We start from the raw sequence: 20199 nt of genomic DNA, 5'->3' as shown, positions 1-20199 counted from the left end.
TCTGGTCTTCGGCAACGGCCTTTTCCTTTTTTTTTTCTTTTAAATGCTCGGTAATGGGCTATTCCGCGCGTTGGTGTGGGCAACAGGGAGGGACCATAAGAAAAACGTTTGATACTGAACAGTGTGAAAGCACCTCTGTCCATCGTTCTGAGTGGCGACTGACAAGAGAAAATACAGAGTATTCCTTCAGCATAGAAAGGGGCGAAATCTTGCTAGAGGTGCCGTAAATTGCGAGATTCTTGTCACTCCTGTAATCTCCATACGCCTCTAGGTCATCGCAAACCGCTTTGAAGGTAAAGACGGAGCCCAACAGAGAGATTGTCAAATAATAAAAACAGGCATAACCTCTGGTAAGATCTCTGTCCACCTTCTTTCCGATTGGACCTTCCAAAACTCCTGCAAAGCGGCGAGCGCGGTCGGAATATTATGGAATCTGGTGCGTGAGAATACCTCCTGCAACCGCATCGTGAAGAAGTCGCGGTGTTTCAGTGTCGAACTCTCTGCCGCAGCAATGAAGTACACCCATACGAGCGTATGATGTCCTGGGGTAGCAGGATGGATTTGTTCGCAAAGCTTTTTGAGGCGCTCGAGGTCCGTGACGGTCTCACAATGAGGTGGACCGCTTGTGACACGTTTCAGGTAGATGTTGCATGCCATATGGATGGCGGACTTGTACATTCCTATTTGAGGCGCAAGCTTGGGGTGGAAAATGGCTGCGTTGGATATGAAGTCAAAGTAGGCAGCAGGTCGGGCGCTCAGAGTCAGAGTGCCGGAGCTCTCTCCTAAGAGAGGTTGGGCGAAGAGCGTCATCATGCGAGTCTGCTCCGTTAGGAACGCGTGCATCACGCTGTCGCGACCATCTCTTGTGTTCGCATCGGCGAGATACTGAAGAATCTTGAATAAGTAGGGGAGGTTGGTACCGCCCGTGATTGTTTCGCCTGTCAACAGGATAATTATCGTGGTCCAAGCGGCGATGTCGACGAGATCGGCTTGAGTGGATGTGCGCAAGCGGAGCTCAGATATTAGGGATTGGAATCCGGCTTCAGCGCGATATTGCAACTCCGGTCGTTGGTAAGCGAGGTGATACATAGCGACGACACATACTGCAGATCTAACAAGCTGATCTTCAAAGGCAAGTGGAAGTATAAGATCACGGTAACCGTTGAATTTGCCGTCCATGACCACCATCACTGGCGCAATCGTTGAAGAAAAGTGTGCGAACAATTCTCGGTATTGTGGGCCGATAAGCTGGAGGGAGGTTGGGATATCACTACTGCACGCCCCGTCATCATGGATCGAGCCACGCGCGGGACAGACCGTAGGGCCGACCATCAAGACTGTTGACTCTGCGGCGAATAATTCCGTCAACGGAAGATGCTCCCCTTCATCTGTAAGGACATGGGTAAAGATGCCGTCGGAAAGCATTTCTGTGTGGTCAAAGTCCCAGGGTACGGACGCTGAACCGCATGATTCGAGAGTCGAAGTTGTCGTCCCATCTGGCCATAACAAGACAGTTGCTGCTGGCGGCCCCTGTCGTCTTTGCGCAAAGGAGGGCTTGTCGATCGGGACTGTTCGGCCAGTGAATTTACCACGAGAAGCTATACCATCGTTGAACCTGTACCTGATCCCGTAGCCAGGACATTCAAGGCCCTTACGCAGGCACTTGTTACATTTTGGACGCGTCTGATCACATTTGATGCGTCGCTGCGAGCAGTTGTGGCATCCTATCTCCTTTGTCAGCTTGTAAAATCGATTCAGAAAAGCGTTGGAGACTCACCGACTAGCTCTCTCGGCATGTTATCTATGCGCATCAAACAACATCACAATTTCTCGATGAAGCCGCATATCGAGGCTGAATCTTATGTGCTACGGCCGGTAAGAGATCAAATTACATATGTGAAAACGAAGAGAACCTTGAAGGGCGAGGAGGGCTAAATCCGCTCGAAGTCATAATTGAGTCCAAAAACTTCCTTGGCCAAGATTTCTTGGCAATCACATGGCATGCTGGGCTCAGCCTAGTGGACTCATCAGCCTCCACCAGCCACCAGCCACCACTGCCCCGCCATGCCAATTAGCTCTCTGGTTAACAATTTCTCTTAGTCTTTGTATTGCGAATATAGGAGGTCCTGGATGATTCAAGATCGAGAATCTTAAGGATGCTGGCAGAATCCATTCCCCCCCCTCCCCGTGGGATCTTAATCAAATCTTCAGGGCATTTGCGTCTCTCCATTACAGACGGCTTGTTCTCAAAATGGGCATCAACTCTTGACGGACAGTCAACGCGGCCTCGGTTCCGGATTGAATGGCGCCATCAATGAAGCTCCGCCATCCTCCAGCAGCCCAATCCGAGTTGGCAAACAGGACGGGCCCTTGACGCTTCCTGAGAGCCTCGAGATATTGCACCTCCATACCCGGCCTGTACCATACCCTACACTGTGTTAGATCTGGTCATTCAAGTTCAAGGTGAATCTTTCAAGGTGAATATCCTTACCATGCTCCTTTGGCGAATTCATCCTTGGACCAATTGTGGAATACCTGAACGTACATGGGTTAGCCTCTTGTTGTCACGCCTCTGTAGTGCTTTCGCACTCACCAACCGGTCAATTTCCATGGGGGCAAACTCTTGGATCGCTTGAAGAGTCTGATCAATGTCCTCATCTGCATGCATGTGATTTGCATCACATCCGAAAAAGACGCAATGAGTCTTTCCGGCAGGCGTTGTGCCATCCGCCACCCCAATGACAAGTTTATTATCAGGGTAGGTGACGCCACTCCAAGACCTCATTTCTGGATCTCTAATCTCTGCGTGGACCTTGACGCATTGATTGACATGCTTCAAGCTGGCAGCCTCGCGTTTGGCGCGGTCCAAAGGTGGGTTGAACTCGATCTCCTCTAGTACATTCAGCGGTGCTGTGCATATAACCTTTTTAGCAGAGAAATATTGGCCGTCTTTCGTTCGCATTTGTACCAGTCCCTTTGAAGAGTCGATGTGAGCAACAGGGTTGCTGAAAGAGTATGACAGATTCCCGCTCGCCAGCGCCTCCTCGAAAAAGCGCTTTGCAAAGCCAGATTGGCCGCATTTGAGCTTGAAAACAATAATAGTGTCCAGTAGCGTTTTGTAGTCGTAATTCGCTGCTGCCCACCATCGGAGAAAATCAAGAAATGCTGAATTTTCTGTCGTTCCGCCACTACAAAGAAGCACAAAGGCTTCAACAGCATGCCGCTCGTCGCTGGAAAGGTCATGGCTGATTTGGGCAATTCTGTCTGCCACAGACAGATTTGCATATTTGAACACATCTTCGTTCGAGTATGCACTGAAGGGAAATGGCATCACAGTCTTTCCGAAGTCACCATCGACGTTGACGAATTTCCCAACGGCTCGAGCGAATAGTTCATCCTCGAGATGGTCAGTTAAGAAGACCAGATAATGCTTCAATTCACTTACCTCTTCTTCGTGACTCATGTTCCTAGCACCAGCTGAAGTTCTGAGAGTGAAGAAGTTGTGCTTTTTGGTGTAGTCAGTGGAATGGACAAGATGGTCTTTCATACCATATCTCGACAACTCGCGATACACATGTGGCTGGAACCAGTGTACCCATGTGCCTCCCATTTCGTAAGGATACCCATCAATCTCGGAAGACCAGGTTCGGCCGCCAATTCTATCTCGTCCTTCCAGCAACAGTGTCTTCAAGCCTTTATTTTTTGTCAGCCTAATCACAATCCAATGTAACAGGCCATTTCAGCCAAACTGACCAGTGGTTGATGTATCTCTAGCTGCTGTAAGCCCTGTATAACCTGCGCCGATGACAATAACGTCAAATATGTCTTTGGAATTTCGAATCAGCTGCGACGGCTCTATCACTGCGATGGACGGGATGCCAGCTTGGAGGCCGGTATCCGGTGTCCAATGCCAACCCTCTCGGGACTTGTGCATATTTTCTGCCTGCTTATGATGGTAGTATAGTCTTGAAAGTACTGTCGCTCAAGGGTGGAAAAGGTCATTTTGAACCATTGGCAATAGGTCGAGTCTTGGAAATATATAGGGTTCCGAGGCAGAGAAGTAAAATTCCAGCGTGTATCTTCCCTATCAAATTAGGCAACAGAAAAGAGATTCCTCTAAATGAACTAAAATGTGCACTTTAGATAACGTTTAAACGTCTTTGAACCCTTCCTTGGTTTAGACTGTGTGGCAAATAACAAGAAAGTTTCGTCCGAGCTTCCTCTTCCGAGATATAAAGTTTGGCTCGATGGATGTTCAACCGCGCTTGTCTAAGATAGTTAGACCGCTCACTTAACATTCCTTTTTTGGACGCGAGAGTCTGGGGTGCAGCGGTTTGTGGGGCAAACGGGGTCACGGGCATATTCCGCTGCTTTCCACGACTGTATTTGGGACCTTGTCTACAGATCTATTAAAGAGTCCGAAGCCCACGAGTCTTGATGTGGACATAATCAACACTGTCCCATTCACTGCCGTCTGTGCTTCTGCTCGACTGCTAATAATAAGAGATCTGCGAAGATGGGCCCTATTGAGAAAGAGAAGACTGAGACCCATGCTTATAGAACAGAGCCCTTGAATCGGCTTGAACAAGGTATGCACACTATTTCTACTCTCCTGCTCTTCTTTCGGTCATGTTGTCCGCGCAATTAGTCGGGACACTGCACGGCCGGGCTAACAGGGTGCTTGTGCAATGGCAGTTGAGACCCAGCGTCAAGGCACCTTCCGAACAGTCGAGCTCTCCACTTTAGGTCTTCGACAAGAGACTCAGAGGGACATCGGACCTCTCGATACTATCTGCGTTGGCTGGAACATCTGCAACAGCTGGGCCGGAGTGGCAGCGACCTTGGCTTTAACAATCGCCCAAGGTGGTTCGGTAACGCTCATTTATGGCGTTGTCGTCTGCTTCATAATGGTTGGATGCAGTGGATTAACCATGGGAGAACTCGCTTCGGTCTACCCAACCGCCGGAGGGCAGTAAGTTTCATCTCCGTCCTCTTCTACGCGAGGATGCTTACAACTTATTGAAGATATCACTGGACGTCTGTATTAGCTCCTCCAAAGGGTAGCCGTATCTTGGTATGTTATCAACTCTTTGACGGTTCCCAAGGTCACCTTTGCTAATTGCAGAGATAGAGTTATGCCTGTGGTCTTACCAACGCTTACGCCTGGATTGCCACCACGGCGGGGATCGCTATTATCATACCCCAAGTCATACTCGCTATGGTCATCCATTATCAACCTGATTACGTACCCCAGACATGGCACTATTTTCTCCTCTATCAAGGTGTCAATTTCCTGGTTTGCGCGCATAACATCTTTACGTTGAAGAAGACTATGTGGATCAATGATGTCTCATGCAAGTACAGTATCCGCAGTCTACTACCATTGAGCTAACTTTCGGGACAGTCGTCATTACTTTGACAGGCTTCGTTACGATAATCATTACCTGTCTTGCCCGTGCCCCCACAAAACAGACCAGCGAGTTTGTATGGATGAATTTTGTCAACGAAAGCGGGTGGCCTGCGGGCATCAGCTTCCTCACTGGCTTGGTGTCACCTAACTACATGTATGCAGGGATTGACGGCGCGATCCATCTTGCTGAAGAGTGCAAACAGGCGGAGAAAGTTGTGCCAAGAGCCCTGGTCAGCACGCTAACAATTGGATTCATCACAAGCTTCATGTTCGCTGTCTCAATGACATACTGCATTACTGACTTCGACGCTGTACTTGGCACACCTACAGGGTATACCAGCGATCATGGCCGCATCTGCATGAAACGATTTGCTAATAGAGAATAGGTTTCCGATCTATGAGATCTGGCTACAAGCGACGCGATCCAGCACTGCAGCTACAGTCTTCATGGCAATCCTTCTTACCGCGGCTACAGTAGCCCTCATTGCTGTTCAACAGACCGCTTCACGCCTGACGTGGTCCCTCGCACGAGATAAAGCTCTAGTTTTGTCCAAATTCATCGGTCATATCCATCCATCACTGCAAGTCCCAGTGTGGGCGCTCCTTGCCAACAATGCTATTGTCTTTATCATCGGCTTCATTTTTCTCGCCTCTTCGACTGCCTTCAATGCCTTCATCGGCACAGGTCTTATCCTGCAACAAGTGACGTACGCCATTCCTGCCGCTCTGCTGATATATCGGAGGCGCTCCTCAATGTACCTGCCTCTCAACAGGCCATTTAAGCTGGTCAGCCCCTTGGGATGGATAGTCAACTCGTTTACTGTGGTTTTTGCGATTGTAGTCTTGATCTTCTACGACTTTCCTGTCGTTGTCCCTGTGAGCGGGTCGAACATGAGTAAGTCTTCCCCGAGCGTTCAGCTCACTACTCGTCACTTATCAACTAACTCAGTGTAGACTATACGTCTGCAGTGATCGGGGTCATGGCGTTGTTCGCCGCCCTTAACTGGGTCCTACATGCACGGAGGTCATACCATGGCCCAAGACTAGATTAGGGGAAAATACGAGTTGCACCCCGGATGACAGTGCTGTATCCCTTGAAATGAGACTTGAAAATGCTCAGGAACCGTTGCCAGACAGTGCGGTATATATCCTCCAGTTCCACAATATATCAGCTTCAAAATTTCGGAGTTTCTTGAAATGAACCTTGTGCATTGAGTTCCCCTTTCTCGCGCGATGAGAGAATCTCTATCGATGATTACAGCCGTGGTGAATCGAGTATTCTTCATCTTCAAGCATGAAGGTCCACAATATTCTATGGGCGAGCGTGCATTAATTATACTGCCAGCTTTTTATGATGCATTTGAGCAGACATCATGGTTATTTTGTTTAGAAGGCCGAAAACCTCTGTCCTGAGTCGGCTCGCTGGGCTCACCGCATATCGGTGCATAGGTGTTGCAACCAGGCTGATAAATCTCCGATGACGCAATATTTCACTGCATCCGTTTCAGTCCAGCAGGCCTTCTCACCTTGCCTAGTCTGTACGCTAGTTACCAGAACAGCCGTATCTTGCACCGCTATGCCCTCATTTCCTCTCAATATCCAATGCTCAGTGAGGTGCTTTCTGTTTTCTGCCGTCTCATAAACCGGGGCATATTCCCTACTTGGGCACGGTCGAGACGCCTCAAGAAGCATAAGGGACGAAGCTATTCAATTGGAAAGCCGAGTAAAGGGGCAAAATGAAGCAGATAGGAACAAGCCTGCTGCGCAAGAGGAGCAGTTCCACGTTCTTCAAACTTCGAACCCACAGAACGACAAGTGCGAAGGATACTCCAGACCACGTAGAGCTGACGACACAACTGCGCCATTAGCAACAGATACTGAAACCTTCTGTTCGATGCTGTGGATATATGCATGCTGCATGCAATGAAGCTGTGGTGATGCCGTATGTCTTTGAGCTGATCCATACGCACTCGATACCTATCCGTTCATCAGGCCTAACTCCAATTCGTCTATCCAGCTTCCAAAAGGGTCCAGGTCACCGAAAAAGGAATTGTTCTGGCTTGTAAGCAGAGAGTTGGCGTCCTCAGCATTAAGGTCTTGCAGGTGAGATGATTGAACGCGATCAAGGATATTAACGGAGCTTTTCTGACCATGTATTAGGCCAGTTGATCTTGAATGAACTGATAGTTGTAGGGAGAGGGCCTCCTCAATAGGGGTTTCCCCGTCTAGAAGCTGGTACTGTTTGCATAGCTCTGGGCCAAAATCCTCAACGTATGGCGCAAACTTTGCGAAATCTCGGTCAGGTGCATCTCCGAGGCTCGGGGTCTGCAGGGTGAGCCTCTTCATCTCGGCTAATGCAGCCAACGCACCCTCTGCTGAGCCCCATCTCTTCTTCAACTTCGTCAAAGATGATTGAATGATAGACAGCGATTCTTCAGCAGTCTCAACGAGAGAATTATACCGCAATGCCAGCATTTGTGCGAGGCCAGCTGCAAAGGCGTAAAATGTGAACACTGGTCCACAATGACAGAGCTCATCCCTGTTTAGGAGATCTTCGAATATTCCTGCCACGAAGGAGGATGCAACGAACGACATACTCATGGATTGCTTCCGTGCAGCCGAATGTCGAGACAGGATAAACAGAAGTACAAAATAGGGGACCAGGAGTTGTCTCCCCTCGAAATTATAGGGCCTTATCCGTTTTGGCGACCCATGAAAGAGATGGAATTCTGTTGGCAAATCTTTGATCCAGCGATAAAGGGCATTTTCCAAATTGGTCTGTGTCTTCATTGTCATAGTCTTCCGCCGGATATGTTCTGTTAAGTCTGCCAGGAGGCGAATGATGCCAGAGAATGCGACGAATAACCGCGATTTGGTATCTTGGACTGGAAAATCATCGGCTGTCAGAGCAACAACATCACTATCGTCAAGATTAATCGTCCTTGGCCTCCCTGTCCCTATAGAAATAATGTCATCGCGGCACTGTCACTAGTCAGTAAGCCGTCAAGATCATACTGGTAATGAGAGCAATTACCACAATTGACCACCACAACCTACGTCGGAGACTCTTATTTTTTTGCGCAACAGGGTCCTTGTGTAACCCAATTTGGTACGCCAATCCAACCGCAATCCGGATCCAGAACCCACTTGTACTGGTAGAAATGTGCTCGGGACCGGTGGGATTATACCACTGGAGCAATGTGACAGCGATTATGGAGCTAATCGCGTCTGTCTCATGGCCCAAGATAAACAGCAACCTGCTTTTGCGATAGAAATCCTCAGCCGAAGCCGACAGAATATTGCTTGATGCAACACGGCTGCCGGCGAGGAGTACGGCGTTGAGCAATAGAGGAGACGATCCGTTGCTCAGAAGTGCTTCCACATCTGGGGGTTCCAGGATAGGTGTCCATGGCGAGCAGTACTTGAAGTAGCTATCGATCAGACTTGCTAGGATCGACCTTTGCGGTAACTCGAACGCATTCTGTAGTTGAAGCAGCTCCAAGTCACTCTGAGACAACCGCGAAGTATCACTCCGAATATGCACCATTTCCTCGCGAAATATGATGTCGTGATTCCCAATATAGTCGCTTCTGCCTACATGGGTTTCTGTAGCTGCCACATATTCAGGCGACTCTATGGCTTCTCTCTGCGATATCTGTCCGAAATTTTCTGATACTGTCTCGATATCCGCGCTTTCCCACAGTCTCACACTCTGATGTGCCGATGCCTGAGTTCGGTTCTCTAACAGAGCAACTGGGTGAAAACTCTGCACCCCAGTCAGCACCGATTCTTCGTCACCCTTAAGGTAGCCGGAAGCCTCCTCGATTTGTACGCTCGTATGGCTTGTTGATAGGTATCGTGGGCGCTTTCTTTCATGTGGCTTGCATAGAAGCCCCCCTAACCTGCAATTGGTACATGGTTGATGGTGTGAACTGAGATCACATTTGATCTGTACGGTTCGTATCACTTCTCTGGATTTGACACTTTCGGGCATTCGGTACCTTTCTTCGATGGCATGTACCACATGCTTTCCTTGTCCTGCTTGGTGCTAACATTTGTGTCGCGTCTACCGGACAGAGTACGGGGGTTGCTCTCAAAAATGTTGAAATCGCCGAGCCGAGAAATACGAAACCCTTTAATGCAACTGAAGATACCTCCGACCAATTGTGGGGTTTCGGATTACGTGCCGAGACACGAAGGTCTGTAAAGACCCTTCTAAGCTTCATTGTGCCAATAGAACCCTAGCCCTCATGCGGCGGAAGCCAAGTGAAATGACCGCTAGATCCCCGCATCCCGAGAAAAAATTGTAAACCAAACCCCCTCTTTTAATACCTTTCAGAGATCGACCCCGTCGGGAAACCAGAGTTCGATGGCTACACGCGCCAATTTACCGCGAGCGGTGTAGCTGAAGCTTGTCCTTCACAAGAAATCTCATTAGGTAAGTGTCAAAGCTCTTTCCAGATGGATTTATGCTGTTCGGGCTTGAAAAATAAACTGATGGATGATTTCCTGAAAAATCGATCTCAAATTGAGCAGGAAGGTTTGTACTTATGGAGATGTAGCTTTCCCAAAGTATCTATATCGACTCAAAGTAACGCTGGCGATCCTGGCAATTTCTCTGGGCCTCTGTTGTCGATGGCTTGACTGCAAAAGCAGACTATGACACCAACATGGTGAAGGTTACTGTATCAATAAACAACGGTGAAGAAAGATAAGATCTGCCAATCATAGTCATTGTGTAAAAAACAGCACGACAAAGTCTGTGAACGATCTCATAACCTCGCGCGGACTCCCGGCTCGAGATGGTAAAAATGCCTGAAAGTCTCCAGGCAACCTGGATTTATCACGGTAGAGCTGGTCGTCCGTGGCAATTTCCCAGTTGAAATGACCTTTTTGACAAGCGTCTCGACTTTCTTCCCATTGGATGTCATCGGAATTTCCCTCACTTCAACCACAAAGCGCGGAACATGTCTTGAGCTAAGGGACTGGCGGATGGTGTCTTTCAGTAGCTTTTCCAAATCGCTGGTGAAAGGGTGCCCAGGACGCATGACGACAAAGAGGAAGACAGACTCGTCAAAGTCAAGCCCTCGCCTCTTTCGACCCACGCAGAGAGAGGTGGTAATCATGGTCAAGAATGGTGCAGCTTCTGTGATAGAATAGATTTCTGCGGAGCCGAATCGTATGCCTTGAGGGTTAAGAACCCCGTCGCTATTGGAGTTAGTTTTGATCCCTTCGGAGAGCACGACAACGCACCTTCTTCCGTGTACTATCCACCCCTTCGTGACAGGATTGACACTTGCCCAATCATGCTGCGCCCAACATGGGAACGAGTATCGACTGAAATACGATGCTCGGTACTTTTCGCCTTGTGAGTCTCCCCACAAGTAGACGGGCATCGAGGGGAACGGCTTTCGGCACACAAACTCTCCTGCTTCGCCAGTGTCTTTGATGGAATGGCCATCAACAGGATCTGCTATATCCACATCGTGTCCGAGAATGGGCATTTGGATTTCTCCCGCGAAAAGTGGTCCAGCAGGGTCCGTCCCACACCAGGAGGTCACCAAGTCAGTTCCTCCAGTTACGCTCGTAAGATGCACTTTTGAGGGAAACACCTTATAGAACCAGTGATACTGATCTGATGCTAGATGAGATCCTCCAGTTTGCACCATTCGGAGACTCGAAAGATCATATTCTGCCATGGGCGTGCAACCTGTTGATTCTAGCTCTTTGAGATATTTCGGAGAGGCCCCCCAGTAGTTCACCTTGAACTTTTCGACAATACTCAGCATGGTTTGAGGTTCTGGCCAGGTGGGGGACCCGTCGTATAAGATGAGGGTAGTCCCCATGGCCAAGTGGCCAACCATAATGTTCCAGAGGACCCAAGATGTGCTCGAATATTGAAAGACAACTTCGCCCGGCTTAAGTGAGTTATGAAGCTTTCCAATCTTTTTGTGTTGTATTATTGCAGCGTGGCTGTGAACAAGGCATTTCGGCTGACCAGAGGTTCCGCTGGAGTATAGAATGTATAGAGGTGATGTGAAAGGGAGCCTGGCGAACTCTAGGCCGTCTGTGTCATTCGACCTTTTAAGGAAGGCCGACAGGGGCGGGAAAGCTTCCGGAGCTCCTGTAGGTATAACAAATAGCTCTGGATTTGGTTTGAGTATTTTTAGGATTTCAGAAATCTTGGAGGCATTGGATCGCTGTTGGCCCTTGTAAGTGCAGTGGCTATCAGCAAACAATATAGATGGTTGCACTTGTTGCAACCGAGAAATGCATCCCTACTCGAGTTAAAATGTGCCACAGGAGCTCTTATCATGGGACCATACCTCAAGTCCAAGATCTGGAGCGATCGAAGTGAAAATGGCCCCGATGCTCGCAGAGGCAAGGAGTAAAGCAATTGACCAGACGGATGTAGATATAAGTGCAGCAACCCTATCACCCTTCTTAATGCCACTTCTAAGCAGAGCACTCCTAACTCTGCGCACATTAACCCTAAGCACTGACCACGTCCAGACCTCACCCTCCAGATTTTGACCCTCTCTTAACCCAATTAGAGCGGGGCTCCCGCTGTCAATAAGTGGTTGGATCAACACGTTCTCCGCGTAGTTAACCGTAGCTCCCTCGAAGAAGGGAGGTACTTCAGAAATGGAAACAGCTGGATTGTAAGCGCGCTTTATCCCAGGAGGCAAGGTAGGAATCAAGCCGACGAAATCCCAGAGATCAACCCAGAAAGCTTGAGGCTCTGTCACACTCCACTTCTGTAGGTCGTGGGAGTCTCTTAACAGAAGATGGAATTTATTGTTGACATGCTCTCTGTAAATATTCATAGGTATTTGGTTGGCAGGGATTGTTGGCTTCCATATAGGCGTAAGCAATGTTGAGTGGCATTTAAATCGATCTTGGGTAGGGCAGATAACGTTTACTGTAGAAGGCATCCTGATATCCATCCCGTGTGCTTAGAGGCTAAGAACATTTAGAAGTCAATACCTGCTTTATGACCTTTCTTCCCAAGGCCGGGGCAGAAGATAGCACCCCTCCAGATATCCGATAGAAGCCCAAAGTGCGTATAACCCGGCGTATTGTACTTGCCGCGTTACGCCGAGTGACAATTTCCGTAAGGTATTCTTGAGTTGTATTACCCTTTAAATGCCGAGCCGACGAATCGCGTAGTAACAGCCCCTTTTGGCGTTCCGGCATGGTAATTTAAAAGAAGGAGTATTTAGAACCCGCCAATCCCCTCAGAAACGGAAGGATTGTTAGATCATCAACGACAATCTCGCAAGCATGTCTCCTCTTAAGCCTTCCACTGTGGACAGTGGGTTCATCTTGGTTCCACCCGCTCTAGAGAATCCTTTCACATCGGATGAGTCGTACCAACGCGTTCTCGAGTGGTATCTCCCGCCAGATATCCTTGAAATCGTTAAACCCCGTCTCACCATTTTTGCGGAGGAGGCTATCTCACAAGAGATCCATGAATTGATATCGAACGCGGAGTCGCAGCAGCCATACGTTAAGACTCACAATGTATGGGGTGCCCGTTACCCTTATGATCGATTGGTGACAAGCTATGGGTGGAGTGAACTGGGAAAATGGGGGTCAAAGAATGGGTGAGATCTATTAATAAGTACTCCGTATCTTAAAGATGGGTACTAACGGTCACTGAAGTGTTATAGCAATTGGGTACGAGGAGGAGTTCGAACAATACCGAAGGCTCGTTCAACATGCGTTGTGAGTCTGGTTGTATACTCTGCCTACAATGATATTGCTGACGACACAGTAACTACACCTTTTCTGCCTCTTCTGCGGTATTCTCCTGCCCTGTTTCGATGACCAGCGGAGCGGCGCGACTCGTATCCAAGCAGCTAAGCTCCGTGGCAGCTGACCACCCACTTCACGAGATCTATCGTCTTCTCACTGCTCGACAAGGGAATTGGATTTCGTCTCAATGGATGACTGAGAGACCAGGTGGCAGCGATGTACAGAACTCGGAAACTATCGCTGTGCACTCACCGCTGCCTGAAAAGACAGGGCGCTATGGGAATATCGAAGAGGGAGACTATCTTATATCTGGATTCAAATTCTTTTCGTCGGCTACTGACTGCAACATGGCTCTTATTCTAGCCAAAACAGAATCCGGCCAACTCAGTCTCTTCGTTGCGCCAACCAGAAAGGCGGTGCTTGTCAATGGCCAAAAACAGCAGGTGTCCAACGGCATTCGAATCCATCGCCTCAAAAACAAGATGGGCACCAAAGAACTTCCGACAGCAGAATTAGAACTCAACAACGTAAGAGCCCATCTTATTGGACCCCTGGATCGCGGAGTCGCCACCATCGCACTTCTTTTGAATGTAACCAGAACTCATAACTTGATTACCGCGTTGTCTTGCTGGCGTCGGGGCATGGCTATTGCGAAGAATTTTGCCAAGGCTCGAACCACTATTAATCAGCCTTTGTGGACATTTCCGATGCACCTCCGCATGCTGGCGAAGATGGAGGTAAAGCACAGGGGTGCACTCCAACTCGCCTTCTTCACCACTGCGCTATTAAGTTTCGCAGATAACGGATTTCCCCCAGAGTATATTCAACAAGCAGGCTATGTGCCTCTACCATCTCCAGGAGAACAGACAGAAATCATCCTAAGGACTCTGACTGCGACGGCTAAGGCTGTTATTTGCAAGACAAGCACCTTGTCGCTGCAGGAATGTCAGGAAGCTATGGGCGGTGTCGGGTACATGGATGAGCCAGACGAGCCTGAATACAATATCTCACGCCTCATGCGTGACACAGCAGCCAACATGACATGGGAAGGTACCACAAATGTATTGAGCAGTGAGGTGGTCAGGCATCTCTTAAACAAGAATGGACAACATCTATCAACTTTCGGCGCTTGGATAATGCAAGCGATCTCCCGAGTCAAGGATTCTGAGCTGAGAAATGGGCTGAATCGCGCATGGACTGAGTTCTTCAAGACACTCAACAGCAGGCATAATGACCTGGTCTCTGCTCTCGCCATGGGACGGCAGGTAATGTTCACCCTTGCATGGATTGTGGCGGGCACGCTGCTTGCACTCGACGCTGAAAGAGATGCGAATACTTCTGCCATGGAGATTGCGCGACGATGGGTTCTAGAAGGTGAAGGAAATATAGGCGATTTTCATCTTCCGAATGTTGTGAAAGTATCGGAGCGTGTGCTGATAATTAGTGATCATGATAAGATCAACTGGGATTGCCGTATAGTCTGGGGTTTAAATCTACCTAAAGATGCCGCAAGAGGTTATCGTGAACTAAGTAGCCCGATATATAGGCCTAAACTATAAGTAGATATCGAAATATTATATAAGGAAGAGTAAGAAATTAATAGACGAATTAATAGAAATAATAATATAATCGATCATTCTTCCCGTGACGCATATTGTAATAAGGTAAAGTGGCTATGCTATACTATACTATGCAGGGTTAATAGAGTAATAGTAGAGAAAAGAGAAGTTATCTAAGTCATATATTAAACTAAAATGGGCTAAAAGAGAAAGTGCGAAACAGTTTATAGTACTAGTAGAGTGCTATTCTTTATAGTTTAAGCAGAGTATATAAATTTTATAATCTTTTAGTACTGTAATAAGGGGAGGTGGCTGTGCTGTGATGGGCTGTGCTGGGCTGGTAGAGCGGTGATAGGGAGGAAAAGTTATCTAGTCACATATCAAACCTAAATGGGCTGGCAGAGAAGGGGGTGCGGAACAGTTTATAGTGCTGGCAGTGTGCCATTCATTATAGTTTAAGCAGAGTATCATGAATTCTATGGCTTTTTAGCGCTATCTACCTAATTCCTGAGTATTATTAGTTCTGTCCTGTTCCTCGATACTGCCGCTGTGCTAGATATTTATAGCCCTAGCCGCTAGCTCTCTAGGTAGTGTTGGTGGTGTTATTGTTAGTATTAACTAGAAACGCGTTCTCGATTCCCGATCTACTGAATAGATCTCTATACGTTGTTATATATATACGTCGAACCCTAAAGTACTCTATTATAGTTAGCGACCGCGGGAAGATAATCTATTTATCGAAGATTCGAGCTCTTTACGACTATTGAACTGGGGCGAGGCTACTAGCCATGGGCATCAACTCGTACGGCGGTGGGCATAGTCTCTTCACAGCACGCACACTCAACCAAAGGAAGTTCTCTCTGTTCGTAACTTGATTGATTCCTTGATTGTCCATTCTATGAATGATAGTCCCCGAGGACTATATAAGAAGAACTCTAGTCTAGTGTCGACGCCCTAGCCAATCATAAAGCTATCCACTACTTTAAACTTCTCCCATTACACTATATCTTAATAAGATATTATATTAAGAATTACTAAAGTTAATACTAAAGAGTAAAAGATATAACTAAATAAGAATTCGAAGTTAACAATTAAAATTCGCGTAGATATCGATTTAACTCTAAAAGATAATAAGACTACTTATAGAGATAAAGTTCGCTAATTATTTAGAAAATCTTTTCTATAAAAGAGTTTAAAATCGAAATATTAAGAAGAATTTAAGATAAATAGCTCTTTAAAGAAATAAATTAATTAATCGCGAATAAAATACTATAGTGAAGATATTTTTAAAGAGAAAATACTTAATTAATAAAACGAAATATTATAATATTATAACAGAGCACTTTAGAGTTTAGCGTACACGTACAACAACGCACAGAGACCTGTCCAGCAGATCGGGAATCGAGAACGCGTTTCTAGTTAATACTGATAAGACAACACCACCAACACCACCTAGAGGGGCAGCGGCTAGAGCTACAAACACCTAGTACAGCGGGAGCATCGATAGATAGAATAGAACTAATAAAAAATACTTAGAAATTAAATAGACGGCGTTAAAAGCCATGGAATTTATAATACTCTGCTCAATCTCTAATGAATGACACACTATCAGCACTGTAAATTATTCTGTACTCTCTTCTGCTAGTTTATTTAGGTTTAATATATGACTAGATAACTTTTTCTCTCTACCACCGCTTTATTAGCCTAGTACGGCTCATTATAGTATAGCTATCTTACCTTATTATATCTCTTTCTCTTCCATTTATAGAACGACTTCATTCGATAGTATATAGTATACTTAAGAATTGTCTAACTCTATTATTATCTAGGGAGTAGGTCCGTAGTACTATAAGAAGAAGCTCGTAACGGGGGTAGATTCTCCTCTCTTATTAGATTTAGAATACGAACTAGAATATTATTAGTAAATATAATAGATCTACTTAGTCTATATAAGGACACCGAAGACGCTCTTAATATTTCGCTTTAATAACTACTTTATCTTAGACATCGGCAATTTTTCCCGCGGCCCAGAGCATTCCCGAATGCCGTGGTGGCCCAGCGAGCCCAGCGCCGCTCATGGGACGCTAAGCTAACATCTGTGAGAGCCCACGCCTACTATTAGTTATTAACGCCGCCCTACTATAACTATAAGTGCGCATCACATTGCTTAATATATCCTTGATCGATACTCGTAGTCATAAAAGGGCGGGCAGTGCTGAACAATTCACAGTGTTGGCTGTGTGCCATTCTTTACATATTTAACAGAGTATTCTATGTTTTTAATGTCGTCTACCTATTCCTGAGTGTTTCGTCGGCCCTTTCCTACTTCTTAACGCCGTCGCCGTGCTAGGCGCTCCCTGCCCTAGCCGCTGCCTCCCTAGGGGTGGTGTTAGTTGTGATGTTACCCTGTCAGCGTTAACCAGAAACGGGTTCTCAATTCCCGACCTACTGGACAGGCCTCTATACGTTGTTGTATATACACGCCGAACCCTGAAGTGCTCTATTACACTATATCTTAGTACATTCATTCGAAGCCTATAATTAAATCCGTACTTAGTTATATCTGGTCATATTAAGCACATTGTATTCCAGTATATATATGGAGTACTACTATATCTGTTTACATCTAGTTATTTCTATTCATATCCAGCATATTCGTATTCAATTATGCGTACTACCTACTGCTTAATCATCCACATCCGACACTGATCACCCACAGTAGCCTTAGTATTCCTTAGGTTATGGTAGTTTTGTTCTCTTAATCTAATCACGCTCATCATTCTCATTATCCGACAACACAATAGGTTTATCGTCATCAACATTCATCTTGTCACCCGCTCCACTTAACTCATCACTATCGTCTTCCTTCGAATCGTCGTTCGAGGTATCGGTAGTCACTATATCTACGATTTCATTCAGTGCCTACAAATTAATCCGGTTGGCGAATTCCTCTCGACCGAGTCTTCTTTAGTATAAGGCCACTTTAGACGAGAAGTTATCGCAGTACAATTTAAAGACATTAAGGTCATTCCAGTTAAAGTTACCTCTACGTAACATTCGACCGATCATTTACTCGTGTAGTCCGGGGTCGCCTTGCTATTCCATCAAGATAACGAATTAAGCTCTTATTAATGTTAGACCCGTACTCAATGCTTCTAACACACCAATAAGAACATTAACTTCATCCCCATCCTGGAAGTTAACTGATGTCTAGTGACGTAGGGCTTTATCCATAGAATCGTATACGAAGGCCGTAACAATCTTAAATGATAAAGCCTAAGCCATTACGTTCTTAATGTACTACACTCGGTTAGCCTCCAACCACAGTCATTTCTTTGACCCGAACATACCTTAAATATAACGAGGGTAGTTTCGTTATTCTTCGCGAAAACAATACCCTTCGAGGGTCTTCTAAGAAAGTCTATCTTCTAGAGCTACTCGATAAGAATAGACTATAGGATCGGGAATTTCGGAGCGTCATCTATTAGAAGTGTTAGATGTCGGTGGTACATACTTTTAGCCGCGTCGTCGATATTTTTAGTGAAGACTTTTCATTTCTTTATATATTTCACTCCGAAGTCGAATTTTTTAGAGCCATCTACGATCTTTAAGTACTTATTGTTAGCGTAGACTCTTGCGAGTCCCGGTAAAGTCGCATATTTCTGTAGGATCGAGGATAAACTACTAAATATCGGCTCGCTGCCCGTTATTCCATTCTTATTCTTAGCTACTTACAGTTTATCATTAAAACTTTTATGGAGTGTTATTTTAACGTAGTTTATATTTACCTTGCTTATCTGGACCGTATAAAGACGATAATGTATGCGCGGGAGCGGGAGGAGAATCTTTTCATCAAGCCACTTAGCATCTCTCGTACGCTGGATCATAATTACTAATAGTAACGTCATTCATTCCATCGTGCATTGCTTCTTCTCTCTTGGCCACCGAGTAGTCAGTTCGTACAGTCCGAACGGCGTGTACGATCTTCAGAAGTCGTTCTTCATACGTGACTCTATTTGCTACTAATTTTTGGGTTAGTTTAGCGACCTTAGAGTAACACCGTTTAGAAGTTCCTTACGTTTCTTAAGGTACGCGCAGAGTGTCCAGAGAGAAGATATCTCTACTAGGTCTCTTACGCCGAGTCGGATTGGTGTGCCTAACATCATTGTGATCTTAGGCGTTGTGAGACGATCCCATCTAGAGCGCTCGAAGATGAGTTCCCGCGCATTCGTCATTATTGAGTTCGAGATACTTAGTTCCTGATGAAATTCATCTTGAGCGTATCGGCCATATGGGAGTTTATAAATTCCGGTATTAACTATATTCGTCTTATATAATGGCGCGGCGGTAATGAAGACGTATCGACAAAGCTCGATGAGAGACTTTTCGGCTCGTGTGAAGAGAGTGCGGGCATCGTTCTTTTCCATATAGAGTTCCCGAACATTAGTTTTCACCACTTTATCACCCATCTATAGCCGAGCGCGTTGAGCCTTCTTACCCGACTCTTTAGTCATTTGTGCGTGGACGTAGAACTTAAATTTATTCGTCTTCATATTCACTTACTTATATCATTCTTTAATTATATTAATGAGAAGAGTATTAGGCACCACCAATGTCACCGTCCTTAGTGTAGGTCGCATCTTAGATGACGGGTTTCTCTCTACGTAAGGATAATAGACCGTGAATGACTTAAGCGAAGAATAGAATATATTTTTATCTTATTAGTAATTCCTTCCGGATACTAGTAAATACGTCGACTAAATTTGAGAGTCGGAGAATACCCGAGCTCTATCGACTTCGTTCTATGTCCTTTCTAAGAGCGTAGTCGTCGTAATAATCGTTGTAAATTAAGTAGACTTACTAAATCTAGATTAGTCTACTAATAGAACCGTGCCTGTCGAGGGAATAATAGTATCATCTACTTATCGAATATCGCGTAACTCGGTGCGTAGAGTGAAATAGATTCCGTACAGTTAGTATACTCGTAGTGAACGAAGTATACCGTCGATATAGAACTCGCCATCGTGTCGTCTCGCTTACTCAACGTCGACTTTAAAGAAGGTATACATCTCTTCGAGTATTTTAGGGCTGAGCTATATAAACTTTTCTCGCTATGCTTAAAGGGCTGTCTGCTGATTTAGTATAGTACGATCTATTTTATCTTCGTCACCGTCGATAGTGGTAGAGTCATCGCCGAGTAGTTTTTCGTTATCTTCATCGATCTATACAGGGTCATTGTCGTAGTAATTTATCACCTATAGATTTCCGATGCTACTAAGAGCATCTATATCTCGCTATAATAGAAGTTTCTCTAGAGGTTTTAAATGGTCGTAACTAGACGTCGAGAGTGTTTCCTTTAGTGATGGCCGTGTTTCATCGTCGTCTTCACTATAATTATCATTACTATAGTTATCTTCGGCAACTTCTTTAGCAGTATCTTCTCTAAGAGTATCTTCTCTAAGAGTATCTTCT

The 20199-nt window shown here is 46.0% G+C and overlaps 6 protein-coding genes across 6 annotated transcripts; 2 read left to right on the top strand and 4 right to left on the bottom strand.

Annotated features, from left to right (window-relative positions):
• Positions 1-321: 321 nt before the first annotated feature.
• A1O5_05023 (uncharacterized protein) lies at positions 322-1796 on the bottom strand (the record flags this gene model as incomplete). Its single annotated transcript, XM_007745626.1, has 2 exons — positions 322-1598; positions 1778-1796. 2 exons carry the CDS (start codon positions 1794-1796, stop codon positions 322-324), a joined length of 1296 nt encoding a protein of 431 aa, XP_007743816.1.
• Positions 1797-2229: 433 nt separating this feature from the next.
• Positions 2230-3934, bottom strand: A1O5_05022 (uncharacterized protein; the record flags this gene model as incomplete). Its single annotated transcript, XM_007745625.1, has 5 exons — positions 2230-2428; positions 2492-2535; positions 2594-3397; positions 3446-3693; positions 3754-3934. The coding sequence occupies 5 exons, from the start codon at positions 3932-3934 to the stop codon at positions 2230-2232; spliced, it is 1476 nt and encodes a 491-aa protein (XP_007743815.1).
• A 754-nt stretch (positions 3935-4688) lies between these two features.
• A1O5_05021 (uncharacterized protein) lies at positions 4689-6462 on the top strand (the record flags this gene model as incomplete). The annotated part of the gene is made up of 6 exons (XM_007745624.1): positions 4689-4972; positions 5026-5074; positions 5132-5347; positions 5389-5741; positions 5797-6305; positions 6365-6462. The coding sequence occupies 6 exons, from the start codon at positions 4689-4691 to the stop codon at positions 6460-6462; spliced, it is 1509 nt and encodes a 502-aa protein (XP_007743814.1).
• A 925-nt stretch (positions 6463-7387) lies between these two features.
• A1O5_05020 (uncharacterized protein) lies at positions 7388-9404 on the bottom strand (the record flags this gene model as incomplete). The annotated part of the gene is made up of 2 exons (XM_007745623.1): positions 7388-8367; positions 8468-9404. The coding sequence occupies 2 exons, from the start codon at positions 9402-9404 to the stop codon at positions 7388-7390; spliced, it is 1917 nt and encodes a 638-aa protein (XP_007743813.1).
• A 778-nt stretch (positions 9405-10182) lies between these two features.
• On the bottom strand, positions 10183-12345 carry A1O5_05019 (acetoacetate-CoA ligase; the record flags this gene model as incomplete). The annotated part of the gene is made up of 3 exons (XM_007745622.1): positions 10183-10618; positions 10664-11688; positions 11737-12345. The coding sequence occupies 3 exons, from the start codon at positions 12343-12345 to the stop codon at positions 10183-10185; spliced, it is 2070 nt and encodes a 689-aa protein (XP_007743812.1).
• Positions 12346-12694: 349 nt separating this feature from the next.
• A1O5_05018 (uncharacterized protein) lies at positions 12695-14727 on the top strand (the record flags this gene model as incomplete). The annotated part of the gene is made up of 3 exons (XM_007745621.1): positions 12695-13017; positions 13076-13138; positions 13188-14727. The coding sequence occupies 3 exons, from the start codon at positions 12695-12697 to the stop codon at positions 14725-14727; spliced, it is 1926 nt and encodes a 641-aa protein (XP_007743811.1).
• Between the last annotated feature and the right edge of the window lie 5472 nt (positions 14728-20199).

Source organism: Cladophialophora psammophila (assembly GCF_000585535.1).
Source record: "Cladophialophora psammophila CBS 110553 chromosome Unknown aczJe-supercont1.7, whole genome shotgun sequence".
Taxonomy (NCBI): domain Eukaryota; kingdom Fungi; phylum Ascomycota; class Eurotiomycetes; order Chaetothyriales; family Herpotrichiellaceae; genus Cladophialophora; species Cladophialophora psammophila.
The sequence above is the reverse complement of the archived record's forward strand: the minus strand, read 5'-3'. Positions and strand labels throughout refer to the sequence as shown.